Source organism: Vulpes vulpes, chromosome 10 (genome assembly GCF_048418805.1).
Source record: "Vulpes vulpes isolate BD-2025 chromosome 10, VulVul3, whole genome shotgun sequence".
Classification (NCBI taxonomy): Eukaryota; Metazoa; Chordata; class Mammalia; order Carnivora; family Canidae; genus Vulpes; species Vulpes vulpes.
The window spans coordinates 101,194,480-101,206,762 of record NC_132789.1 but is presented as its reverse complement, the minus strand read 5'-3'; the positions used below and the strand labels follow the sequence as shown (position 1 = coordinate 101,206,762).

Here is a 12,283-nt window from a genome sequence, read left to right as displayed (position 1 = left end):
TCTCATATGACTTGGATAAGACTTGCACATGACCCCTGTTTACCCATAACAATCCTCAACACGCCCTTCAAATCCTACTCTTTGTCTCATAAATGATTAATTGAACTATTCTCCCCTACTGACCAATCTGGACAAATTGTAGGCTAACTTGACTTGACTAAACTTTACTCAGGTTTCTCCTTTCCTTGGACTTTCGTCCACCCTTTGGTTCCTGCTGAAAACTAACTGGAGGCGTCCATTCTCAGATCAACTGTCCATTCTCAGTTCAATGACGGGCAACGTTAACCAGAGAGATCCCCACGTGGATTGTCCAGTCACACCACAAGTTCATCCCATTCCTCCGCACTCGATTCTTTCCAGCCTTGTTTATTCATTCCTATAAATTAAACATCCTTTGCTGGTTGATGCTTGAGCCCCCTGCAAACCTCACGGTCCGAGCGTCCTTTCTGTTGCAGTAGCCCTTCTTTCCCTATTGCAGCTCCTCTCTCCATTTATTGCAATAGTCTTTTTGAATAAAATCCCTCCCTAAGTCCAGATTTGATTTTGATTTGACAACACTCTGCCATACCAAAGAAAAATCTTTACCTAGCTAAAGTATAAATTCCACAATGTCCTAAAGTACTACACAAAAATGTTCTAACCAGGAAAATTTTAATTTAAATATCTAAATTATCAGTAGGAATTCTAACAACTTTGCTTGTTTTAAAACTCTTAGCTGGGGGATACCTGGGTGGCGCAGCAGTTTGGCGCCTGCCTTTGGCCCAGGGCGTGATCCTGGAGACCCGGGATCGAGTGCTACGTTGGGCTCCCGGTGCATGGAGCCTGCTTCTCCCTCTGCCTGTGTCTCTGGCTCTGTCTCTGCCTGTGTCTCTGGCTCTGTCTCTCCTTCTATCTCTCAAGAATAAATAAATAAAATCTTTAAAAAAAAGAAAAAAAAAGAAACAATTTAAAAAAAAACAACTCTTAGCTGAAAAAAATTGTAGAATAACTATGCTTAATATTTCAAACAATTACTACCTTTGACTGAAATGCTAAAGAAATATTTTATTTTTTATTTTTTGAAATATTTTTTAAAAGATAGAAATCAAAGCCAATTTAAAATATGACATATACCTCAGCAGCAAGTTGAAATATTGGAAATGATTTCAGAAGTCTAATTATTCTGAAATATTTCATGTTGTGCCCAGTCACTGTGTTCTAAATGTCCTGAATCATTTTTGACTGTAAAGAAACAGGTTCTGAATATATTTTTCACTTCTGAGACTGATTGAGACAGATCTACAGGGAATGGGCTACAGGCTATTGAAAAAACATCCCATGTTAGAATAGAGGACTCCTATCAACTTCACCAGTTCCTCTAGATTTACTGCATGTGTCCTCATTTTCCTTGGTTGACTTCATTAAGTGCTGCTTCCTGGGATCTTGGGTTTTGTCTTTTCCCTTGCATATAGTGGGAGCCCTCTGCTGTGGACTCACCTGTCCCTGTTTCTGCTTTTATTCTTGGCTAGTTTGTGGCATCAATCTAGATGGTCTCCCCAAACTGACCTTGTGAGTATTTTTCCCTTGCTGCTCCTAATTTCCTGAATCTTCAGACATGCAAGGGGCCAGGCTTTCCTGATGGCACAAAGCACATAGTAACTTCCAAATGACTTTGATGTGGATGTTAAGAAGGAAAGACAAAAACAATAAGCAATGACTTTTATGACACTGCATGGGCAAATGTTGGGTTGGGTAGGCGCACGTATTTAAAAAAAAAAATGGGCTAGAAATAAACTGCCTTTACCAGAATGGTTGTCAGATATACTCACCCTCAACCCCCAGCTCATGTATGCACTCACACACAGACACAGACACCCATTTTCACATCTGGCTCTCTTACACATCTACGCCTGACAAGCGTCTACCTGGCTGCATCTTGCAGTTTTGTAACTTCATTTTCTTTTAAATAAAGGCAGCTTTAGACGTTCACTGTAGCTTTATTGCATTTGTAAGAAAATCTTGAAAATTTCTCCAAGGGGGTTGGCCACACACCGTGTTTTCCCCAAGCGTGCTAAGAACAGCTCTAAGTAGATTTTCTTGTAGGGAATTTATAATTCACATTTAAATAAAATATATTTGGGGATGCCTGGGTGGCTCAGCGGTTGAGAGTCTGCCTTTGGCCCAAGGCGTGATCCCGGGATCAGGGATCGAGTCCCACATCGGGCTCCCTGCATGGAGCCTGCTTCTCCCTCTGCCTGTGTCTGTGCCTCTCTCTCTGTGTCTCTCATGAATAAATGAATAAAATCTTTAAAAATAAATAAATAAAATATATTTCAGTGAATTTTTTATTATTCCATTAGACACAATTCAGTAAATTTCTGATTTCGATGATAAGTACAAATCCAGTCTCACGTATTTTTATCAATAGATTTTTCTTTGGCTTAGAATGATTTTAAAGAGAAAAGAAAATATGATTCTATAGTTTTGCTATAATGTTTCTAATGATGCAAACTTATCGCAACTCTGTATTTTGACATGTTTCTGAAGAGGAGTGCAGTGTCCTTTGACTTAGTAGTCTTCAGCATCCCCAGCGCAGATGGCAAGCAGAGCTTTCTCATAATGCCCTGAAGCAAAATTCTGAAACAAAACAAAACAAAAAAACAATGTATTTGAAATAAAATATCTTAGTGTTTCTAAAAATGAAGCATGATTCTTCTGAACTGCAATGAGGAAGATCCATTAGCATTTCCAAAATTGTTGACCTTTTTCATCTAAAGATTTAGTATGTCCTGAGAACTATTTCGAGTGGAAGTTATTGAAAAATAATACCATGGTTATAGTCAATACAATAGGGTTCATCTAAAGTTGATTGAACTCTAATATGTATTTATGAAAAGAATAACTCACAGTAGAATTAAATCTTCTCCTCAACTTTGAAAGAGGTGCCCTAATATTATTGCTATAAATCAGTTCAGAATCTGAAAGGCAAGTTGACAATATGCCTCCAAAGACTTCAAAATGTTGTACTCAGTAATGCAGTAGTTCTACTTCCAGAAATATAGCCTAAGAAATGATCAATTATTGATGAACACAAAAACTTACACCAAAAAACATAGACATTTTGTATAATAGTGAAAAAGTAAAAAAGCAATAGTTAATAATGTGGGGTAGTTTATGTATTTTATAACTTAAACAGTGGAATACCATGATTCAATAAAAGTATTCCTTTATGTAGTAAAATATATATATAAATATTATATAAATTTATATATATAAAGTATTATATATATAATTTATATGTGTATAAAATAGATTTATATATTTTATTTTATTTTAATATTTAATGTTTAATATTTTAAATATAATATATTTATATTTATATATTTATTATATATATATAAAATATATATATTTTTTAAAGAGAGTGTCTAACATTTGCTACTGATCTTCTGTGATGGAGAATAAGGGCAATTTTTATGATTCTTTTTACGGTCTTCTACAGTTTCTAAGTTTTTCAAAACAATAATAGTAATAAATAAATAAATGGAATTATAAAACCTGTGTTAAAAATCAACTATCATATTTAATGTTCTCTCACACAAAGTCATGTAATTATAATTCACTGTTTTAAATGTGGTCAAGTTACATTAATTATATGCAGACTTTGAGGTGACTGTGGTGAAATGCGGTATCTATATTAGAATTATTTTGTTCATTTAGAAAATGAGTTAGGACATGTATTTCTCAATGAGAAATATTTATTGCCACTAAAAGCTTAGGGTTTTGAAGGTAGGTGCAAGGAGGGTTTTATCAAAACGAAGGAATAAAATTTCTCTTAACTGCCACAATGCCTCCTTTTGGAAACCACTTTGGCTGTGCAAAGCCCTACAGGGTCTTCTGTGTGTGTGTGTGTGTTTTTCTGATCTTTTGGTCCTTAGGTTGTCAAGTTGCTTCTGGATCCCTCTTTTAATCAACTGAAAAGCTACTTTATGCCACTGAAAATGTCAGTGTAAAGCACTTTGAACAGGTAACAGCACTCAGCTCTCCGTGCGAAGAATAAGGTAAGATAAAGGTCCCTTGGTTCAATGTTCTGCTGAATTTCGTCCTGAAATTCTTTATGATTTTTCTGAATGAGAGGTGAAATATTCTAATTTTAGGTTGGGTGCCCCAAATTACATAGGCGGTCCTGTATATTCTAATAATTCTTTATTGGGTCTTATCAAACTGCAGACTAACGGGTGGGCGTATGGGATGGCGGGGCTGACTGTGCTTCTGAATCACGGCTGCTTTGCTGTCGGGGCTGAAGGGACAGAGGGCCGGAGAGTGTTCCAGAGCACAGAGCGGCCAGGTTCGGTTTGTCCGGGTCCCCGGTTGTGGGGGTTTCCTGCGGCCCTGCCCTCTGTGCCTCTGAGGGGGCAGCTGAGCGGACCTAAGGAGCCTCCTCTGGGTCCGTGCGGCCTTACAGCCAACTGTGCCTTCCCTGACACAGCTCAAGCTTCGAACTGAAGTCCCAGAAGGCACAGCCACGCAATGAGGCGATGGATATTTTACCTGAATCCATCAACGATTTTTGTTTAAAATACATCAAAGAGAAGCACAGTGCTGCTGGGGTGAAGGCATCGCCCCGTTTACCCGGGAGGCCTTGAAGGCCGCGCCATGTGCCGACCAGGACCGTCCTCGCCAGCAGAGCTAACTGTTTAGGTTCTCGCACGAGGTCATTTAAACGAAAGCTCTTATTTCAGTTTCAAAAAGGTTAAAGTGTGGGTCAAAAGCAAATCACGTGCAGGAGGTTTACTTTGATGTCATGGAATAGGGATTTCCCGTATCTCTCTTTGTATCGTTTCCTGATGGTCATCAGGTCTATCTCACTTCTGGCGATTAGGGTCCTGATTACAGTTTTATTATGGAATCCGAAGTCCTAAAAGAGAAAAGGAGAGGAAAAACAATCAGAAAGCAGGGCCTTGAGGTCAGTCTACCCTGCAGAGCTCGTGCCCCTTGCCGGGCTGGTTCCTGCGCAGACCCTGCGGGCCCCGAGGCCTGGGCCTGGGCCTTGCCCGTGCCCGTGGTGCCCGGTGCCGGGTTCTGCCTTGTGTCCTTCCGTCTGGGGATTCGTTTCGTGCAGGTGTAAGTGACACGCTCTCACCTCTTCGATCATCCCAGTGGTCCAAGGTCTATGCGGTACCAAGGCCCCGGGACCTGATGTTTCACCAGGCAGCTTTGCACCCTGGTCATCCCGACACCGTTGCTGCCTGTCCCCGAGGCCGCGTCACAGCGGCACCATGTATCTCCTGTAGCTGGAAGTTTGGGCCTCCTAATCCCCCAGCGGCTCCCCCGGCCCCCACCCTCTCCCTCTGCGACCAGCAGCCTGTGTGCTGTGGCCAGGAGACGGTTTGCGTCTTCTTTAATCTACACGGAAATGAACTAGCAGAGTATTGGTCTTTTCCTGGCTGAATTATTTAATGTAGCCTCATAGCCTCTGGGCCCACCCATGCCCCACGTTTTGCCGATGGCAATACCCCATTATTATGTTATGACTAAGTCATATTCCTGTGCATGGGCCGCCCGCGTGTGTGGCACGTTGCTTGCTGCCGGGCACTGAGGCTGTTTCTCGGCCACTGTGGCTAACACTGCGCCCAGCGCAGGGGTGCACCCGCCTCTTCAAATTGGTGTTTTCGTTTTCTCTGAGTAAACAGTGGGAAGTGGGATTGCTGGATCGTGTGGCGGTTGTATTTTTGGTTTTTTTCAGGAAACTCCATGCTTTTGTCCCATATTGGCTGCCCCAGGGTTCGTCGCACCAGCGGCCCATGAGGGCTCTCCCTGCCCCGCAGCTTGGCCCACCGAGGCTCGCTCTTCTCCGTCTTTGCACCGACGGCCCGGCTGGCAGGCACGAGGGCGGGAGGCGACAGCTCATGGCACGTGGGATTTGCTTTTCCCTGATGACCCGTGAGGTTGCACATCTGTCCATGCGCCCGCGGGCCGTCTGGGTGTCGCCCTTAGCGGGTGAGGGTCGGGGCCGGGCACGTCGGGGCAGCCCCAGCACGCGGCCCTGGGCCCTGGGCCTGTCTCTGCTCTCAAGGCGGAGAGGGAGCGTGAGACCTGGGGCTCTGACCGGTTTTCTGACCCTAGACAGGCCTCGACTGTCTGTTGCCCGTTGGTGCACGTTTTAAGGTTAATGAATGGATTTCCTGTACCTATAGTCCAGATGCTCTTTAAACTTCTGCTTCCTCACTGGCCCGGACGGTGCGTCTGGGCACGGCCCCTCAGGGGTCTCTATCTCCAGGCTCGCGGCCTTGAGGCTGGGCCTCATCCTTTCACCCTGAAATAGGTCCTTCTACTTTTGGCCTAGCCAACCTTCACACCGTCGCCTTCACGTCGTGTTATAGCAGAAAAGTCCGATCATGTGCTCTTTCTAGATAAAAATTCAAGCCCAGGGAAGGAGGTGAGCTTACAATCAAGTTAGACGGACGTTGATATGTCTGAGTGAGACAACAGTTACGTTTTTATTCTATGGCCTATTATTAAAAACTGTAAAAATAAAGATCCTGAGTATTCGAGATATTTTTGGATTTAAACTCAAGGACTGAAAAATACCAAAATCAATTTCTATATCCTAGTTCTGGAAAGAATATTACTTTACAAACCAAGTTCTATTTGTTCTTTCCAAATGGAGTAATAGGGACATCCAGTGGCCAATGAGCATAATATAAATTTTTTTTGAGCATTAGATTTTTGATGTCTAAACGTTTTGTGTATAGACCTCTAAGCCATATTTTCACAATTTGAGGTGATTAAATTAAGTGACTCACCCAAGTTCCCATATTTAAGTTACTTAGAGTGCACGAGAGAAAAATCTCTGTAGATTTTCTTTGGTTAGGGGTAGTGTAAACAGCTTTACCAATATTTTACATTTGAGGTCATCATATATCAAAAATTCAATTACCTAAATATACAATCTTCCTCTTTACCTCCAAACCAGTTGTGAGGACATGTATCTTCATTTTTGTATTGAAACACACACAGAAGGAATAGAATTTTTATTTATTATTGGAATAAGTACCTCTTAGCTTGGGCAAATTTGGCATCAGAGTAACTACACTTACTTCCCCAGGATCATTTGCAAGTGAAACTTTTTTTTTTTTTTGCAGGTGAAACTTCTGTTTGTGGAGAAGGACACTGTTTAAATCATTCCATAGCACTGACCAATACATTACTTAAAATTTTTAAAAATCAAGTCAATTTTTTCTGCTTGGATATAGAATAAAATAGAAGCAGAAGGCTATGAGCATATGTGTTCTGAGGATACATAGGTTGGCTCTTGTACATAAATAATATATCTTTATCATAAATATCTTTACAAGATACATGATAGAAATAGTCTCGACTATTATCGTATTATCCCAGCGTGCTAGCTACTTTTAATAAGTTGGTCTGTAAAAATTACTGAGGACAGGATGCTGATTACTAAAACTACCGTATTACTAATTTTTAAAAAAAAATAATTTTCGGGATCCCTGGGTGGCGCAGCGGTTTGGCGCCTGCCTTTGACCCAGGGCGCGATCCTGGAGACCCGGGATCGAATCCCACATCAGGCTCCCGGCGCATGGAGCCTGCTTCTCCCTCTGCCTGTGTCTCTGCCTCTCTCTTTCTCTCTGTATGACTATCATAAATAAATAAAATTTAAAAAATAAAAAATAAAAAAAATAAAAAATTAAAAAAAAAATAATAATTTTCACTGAGCTTTTGAGGCTATAATATATGTATAATGATTTGTATCAGAATCTTTCTTTTTTCTACAAATGTGTCATGCACATCATGGATGAATTGTGCATTGTCTCATGAATTTAAAGCTCTTGTTTTTTAAAAAATAAATGCACCAAAGGAGGTGTGATTGGCAATCACACTAAACTATGAATAAGATTCTCATTTAATTATTAAAATAGATTTAGAATTTATTCTTGTCTAGCCATTTCTTTTTAAGGTATGTTTTTTTAAATAACACTTTAGGTTTAAAAATAACCAGTGCCATTATTTCATGTCTTTAAACTTCAGAAATGTAGCAATTTGTTACTAAGGGCTTATAATGTTTTGACATTTTCTGCTTGATACTATATGTTTTTTTCCTTGCATTAAGCTGGAAGTGGGGGTCTTTGGCAAAATATAAAAGTATTTGGATTTGCCAGTTTCTTCATAGGCTGAGAAGAGCGAAAAGCACCTGGGGGATATAGTCCGGAAGGAGCCACGCTTCTCAGGTAACTCATCCCAGCGCAGAGAGAGAGCAGAGCATCATTCGTTTGGTGGGTCTCATTTAGTGTATGAGACATTTTTTTTTTTTCACTTGAGCATATTTTGTTTGAAATGAATATATTTGCACACAAGTTAGAAATATTTAAATACTAAAAGTAAACCTAGTGTTTTGAGAAAATAGACATGATTTTCTGGAGAAGTTTTAAAAATATGTTGGTCGTACTTACGTGGATTGCACTATATAGTCTATAAGCAAAATAAGCCGGTTTGTCTCGGACACAGAGAACTAGGAAAAATCAGAGAAATCAAAGACAGTGAGAGTGACAATATATATTTCAGAATTTGGGAAACAATGAGAACACTTCTTTTTTTTCTTTCTGTTAAAATCCTGGAAGAGTGATACTTTTTGAGTTCTGTGTGGGACCCCTCGTTGTATACTACAGTAAAATTTCACCATTTAGAATAGCGGTAAAACCCTAACCCATAGAAAAATGGAAAGCAACAATATTATAGTGACTCATTCAGGTTTTCCTTGAGTCTATCTCTATCCCGTGGTGGTCAGTTCCTTCACATAGCCGACTACAGAAAAAGGCGTCCTCTTTATCTGAAAATTAAATAAAGCTTCAAAGAGACCCAGGTTACCACCACTATTATAGATTTTTATTATTGTGTAAAAATAGGCAAATGATTCATTTTCCCAAACATTATTTTTAATCCCTCGTAGACTTATGAGTAGACTTGAGGTCTCTCTCTCCCTCTCTCTCTCTTTCTTTAAAGGTTTATATATTTATCTAGGAAAGAGAAAGAGAGTGAGAGGGGGAGGGAGAGAGAATTGGGGGAAGGGAGAGTGCAGGGCAAGGCTTGGAGGAGAACCGCAAGCAGACCGTCCACTGAACGTGGGGCCTGACATGGGTCATGACCACAGCTGAAACCAAGAGTCGGATCCTCAACCGGCTGAGTTACTCAGGTGCCCCAAATCTGAGGTCTCTTAAAGAAAACCTGGATGGGCCATAAGGAGCCTGGACCAGTGTTAGGAGTCTTCTACTCAAAACCATTGTGGCATTAGAACCCCTCAGAGCCCGGTGAACTGTTGTTCTTGTTGGAGGGCAGCTGGTGATTATTGCCGTTCAATAGTGTTTATTTGAATAAGTAAACGAATTAACAAGTAAACGAATAACATATGTGAGGTTATAACTTTTGGCCAAAATAAAAACCATCACAGTGGAGTTTTCTCTGTAGTTCAAATGATAATTTTGGGTTGTGAGACTACGCCTTCATCTTTTACTTTTTTTTTTTTTTTAATAACCGTGAGCTTCATAATACTCTTGAGTCTCTGCTAGAATGTCGGCACCTTGAGGAGAAGTAGCTTTTGTTGCTGGTTTTGTTGTTTCACTGTCCCATCTGCAATGTCTAAATCAATGGCCAGAATAGTACGTAACTCAATACCTGTTTATGGAATAAGTGAATGAATCAGTTAAATTGTTTTCTGGTATTTCTCATGTCTGCTATCTCCTCTCACTCACGGCTGTGTCTGTGGTATTGTCTACAGTGGAAAAAGTTATCTTGAAATTCAGATGACACGAGTTCTAGTCATAACTTCGTTGCTCATTAGTTGATAGACTCTGAAGTAGTCAGTTAACCTCCTTGGACCTTGTTTGCTAAATGAGTTGTGATGTGATACGTGGTTATTAAACTATGTTGAGAATTAGCCGAAACAGATGTACTTTATTCCCAGAAAAACACATAAATACTCACATATCGTACACTATTTTAAGGATTTCATAGAACCCACCAAACCTTTTTATGGGAACCTGGCTTAAAACACCTTTACAAGCTAAGTTATAAAAACCCTGTTACCTGCCCTCTCCAATGCCCAGGTATGTTTGTGCCTTTCTAGGAATGGAAAATCATAATATTCATTTATTGAAGAAATATAAGTGATTACTTGATATGTATCCTGTACGGGGATATTTCACAAAGACCTTTCACTTGTAGTTCCTACGGTGTAGGCTGTCAAGTCATGGCACAGCACGGGGACAGCACAGGTAATTTGAGAGAAGTTGTTATGGTGACCTCCACTGTTTTCCTCTGTGGAAACATACCTGTTCTTAGGAAACAGACGGAGGCATGTCTGTCTCTCTCACAAGCCTGCAGACATCACTACTGAGAAACAGCTTGGTAAATCGGTGTTTATGGTAGAACTTACCCCGAAAGGCAAAGTACTAAAGATGATGGCAAAAAAATCTTTTCTTCTTGGAGAAAAGGAAGCCGCATTGCTAGCATTCATCTGCTCCTTAACAAGGGGATGGAAGCCAGTACGTATAGCATGAATGTAAAGATGTGAGATCCCAGTTATCGGAGGGAGTATCTGAGAATCCAATGTTTCCCAGTAGGAAAGTTGAACCAGCTCTTAGGGGAGGGTATTAGTTTATTAAAGTTACAATTTGCCAGCTTAGTGCATTGTGTCAGTAGCTAATGTACTTCCCCTGTACAGAGTTAACATCCTCGCTAAGTAAATTAATGGGAAAGTGACTCAACAAAGAGCAAACTCATGCATCTCTAATTCGGTCAGAGCTCATCAGCATTTATTGTGGAATAAAAGGCCTTCTGTACACCAAATAAATTATTACTTACCAATTGCAACTAGCAACTCTTGGAAGTATCCATCGTAGCATTCATTGATGGCATCTACTATGTCTTGCCCAGAAATATTCTGAAATTCCTGGAAAACTTCAACAAATTGATGTAATTCAAAGGAGATTTTGTACATATCATAAACATATTAGTATAAAGATATTAAATATAAATTTAAAATATAAATATTGATTATATTGCTAGAAGTAGTGAAGGTAAATAAACTGAGGGGGGTGCAGGCTGAGTTGGAGTAGGCTTTTACAGATTTTTTATACTATTTCATATATGTAGAAAAAAACAGTTTTTTTTTAGCTAAAAGAAACAGAAAGGTATAAAAGTCAAACAACATGCAAACTGATAAGAATGTATCTCTAAGACCAATATGGCAGCTTCATGTAAGTCATGTCATTAATGATAATCTCCTTGACTTATAATGGACTAGCTAAGCCATGTTCACTCTATTTTCTTCACGAAAACATTTAATATACCCAATAGAAAATAGATAATTTATTTAAGTTCTCCACCAGAAACAGATGATTTAAAAGATTCAATATTTAAAGGTTATATAATTCAGTTATTGGAAAAAAATAAAGTCAGAAGAAAATTGTATTCCTTAGTAGTGTCATTAGCTGAGGCACGTCTGTATACACATAATTCAAAATAAGTTCCTTTGTCTGTGACATTTCCCTTTCTTGCCTTCCAGTTAACTACTTGCTTTTTATTATACAATCAGTTAAGTGGCTGAAAAGAAAGTTAATTAGTAATTACCCAGCCAGAGTTGCTGATAGCTTTTGTTGCATAGGATCATCTGCAGCATGGTTTTGTGTTCCCCTGTCTTCTGCTGACAGGCTTCCCACAGCACCTGAAACATCACAGAGCTGGCAAGTAGCACCCAAACCCCCCAGACCATCTTAACACATTTTTTTCATAATCATTTTGAGATCTGGTTCTAGTCACCATCGCATCCTGAGCAGCCATAGCAGGGTCTGTATATCCTTCCTCTCTGGTTCCCTGTAAAATAAGCACAGGTTTTGCTCTGTGAGTTTTCTTAATTAACAACCCACCTAGGATTATTGGGACACAAACCTCTGAACCACCAAGTGCCTTGGTAATGTCTGAGAAAATTCTGTCATTATTTGGAGTTGAGTACAATACGAAATACAGGTCCTTTTTGAAAATGTGGGTTTTATCTCTTCTTTGCACCCGCGGCAATCTTTCACAGATGTTGAAATATTTTTCTCTTCTGATTCTCTGTACAGTATCTTCTTCCCATCGAACTGAGCATCCGAGGCCTGGCCGTGGGTAGTACAGACAGATTGAACATTGTCAGAGTGAAAACTCAGAGAGGATGCGTGAGTTGATAATATTCAGTCTCTGACCTGTCAAGTGGGATATGTGCAACGCTAAGATAATAACGAAATCCAGC

The 12,283-nt window shown here is 39.9% G+C and overlaps 1 protein-coding gene across 2 annotated transcripts in view; it reads right to left on the bottom strand.

Moving 5' to 3' along the window:
* Positions 1–2,306: 2,306 nt before the first annotated feature.
* ANXA10 (annexin A10) overlaps positions 2,307–12,283 on the bottom strand; it is a 101,560-nt gene continuing 91,583 nt past the window's right edge. For both annotated transcript variants that reach the window (XM_072725297.1, XM_072725296.1), the window contains 6 exons: positions 11,815–11,868; positions 11,626–11,719; positions 10,858–10,953; positions 8,451–8,509; positions 4,775–4,897; positions 2,307–2,616 (listed from right to left, as the gene is read on the bottom strand). In XM_072725297.1, coding sequence (XP_072581398.1) covers positions 2,548–2,616; positions 4,775–4,897; positions 8,451–8,509; positions 10,858–10,953; positions 11,626–11,719; positions 11,815–11,868 — 495 coding nt within the window. In that variant the 3' untranslated portion in view covers positions 2,307–2,547. The remainder of the gene's footprint in view (positions 2,617–4,774; positions 4,898–8,450; positions 8,510–10,857; positions 10,954–11,625; positions 11,720–11,814; positions 11,869–12,283) is intronic.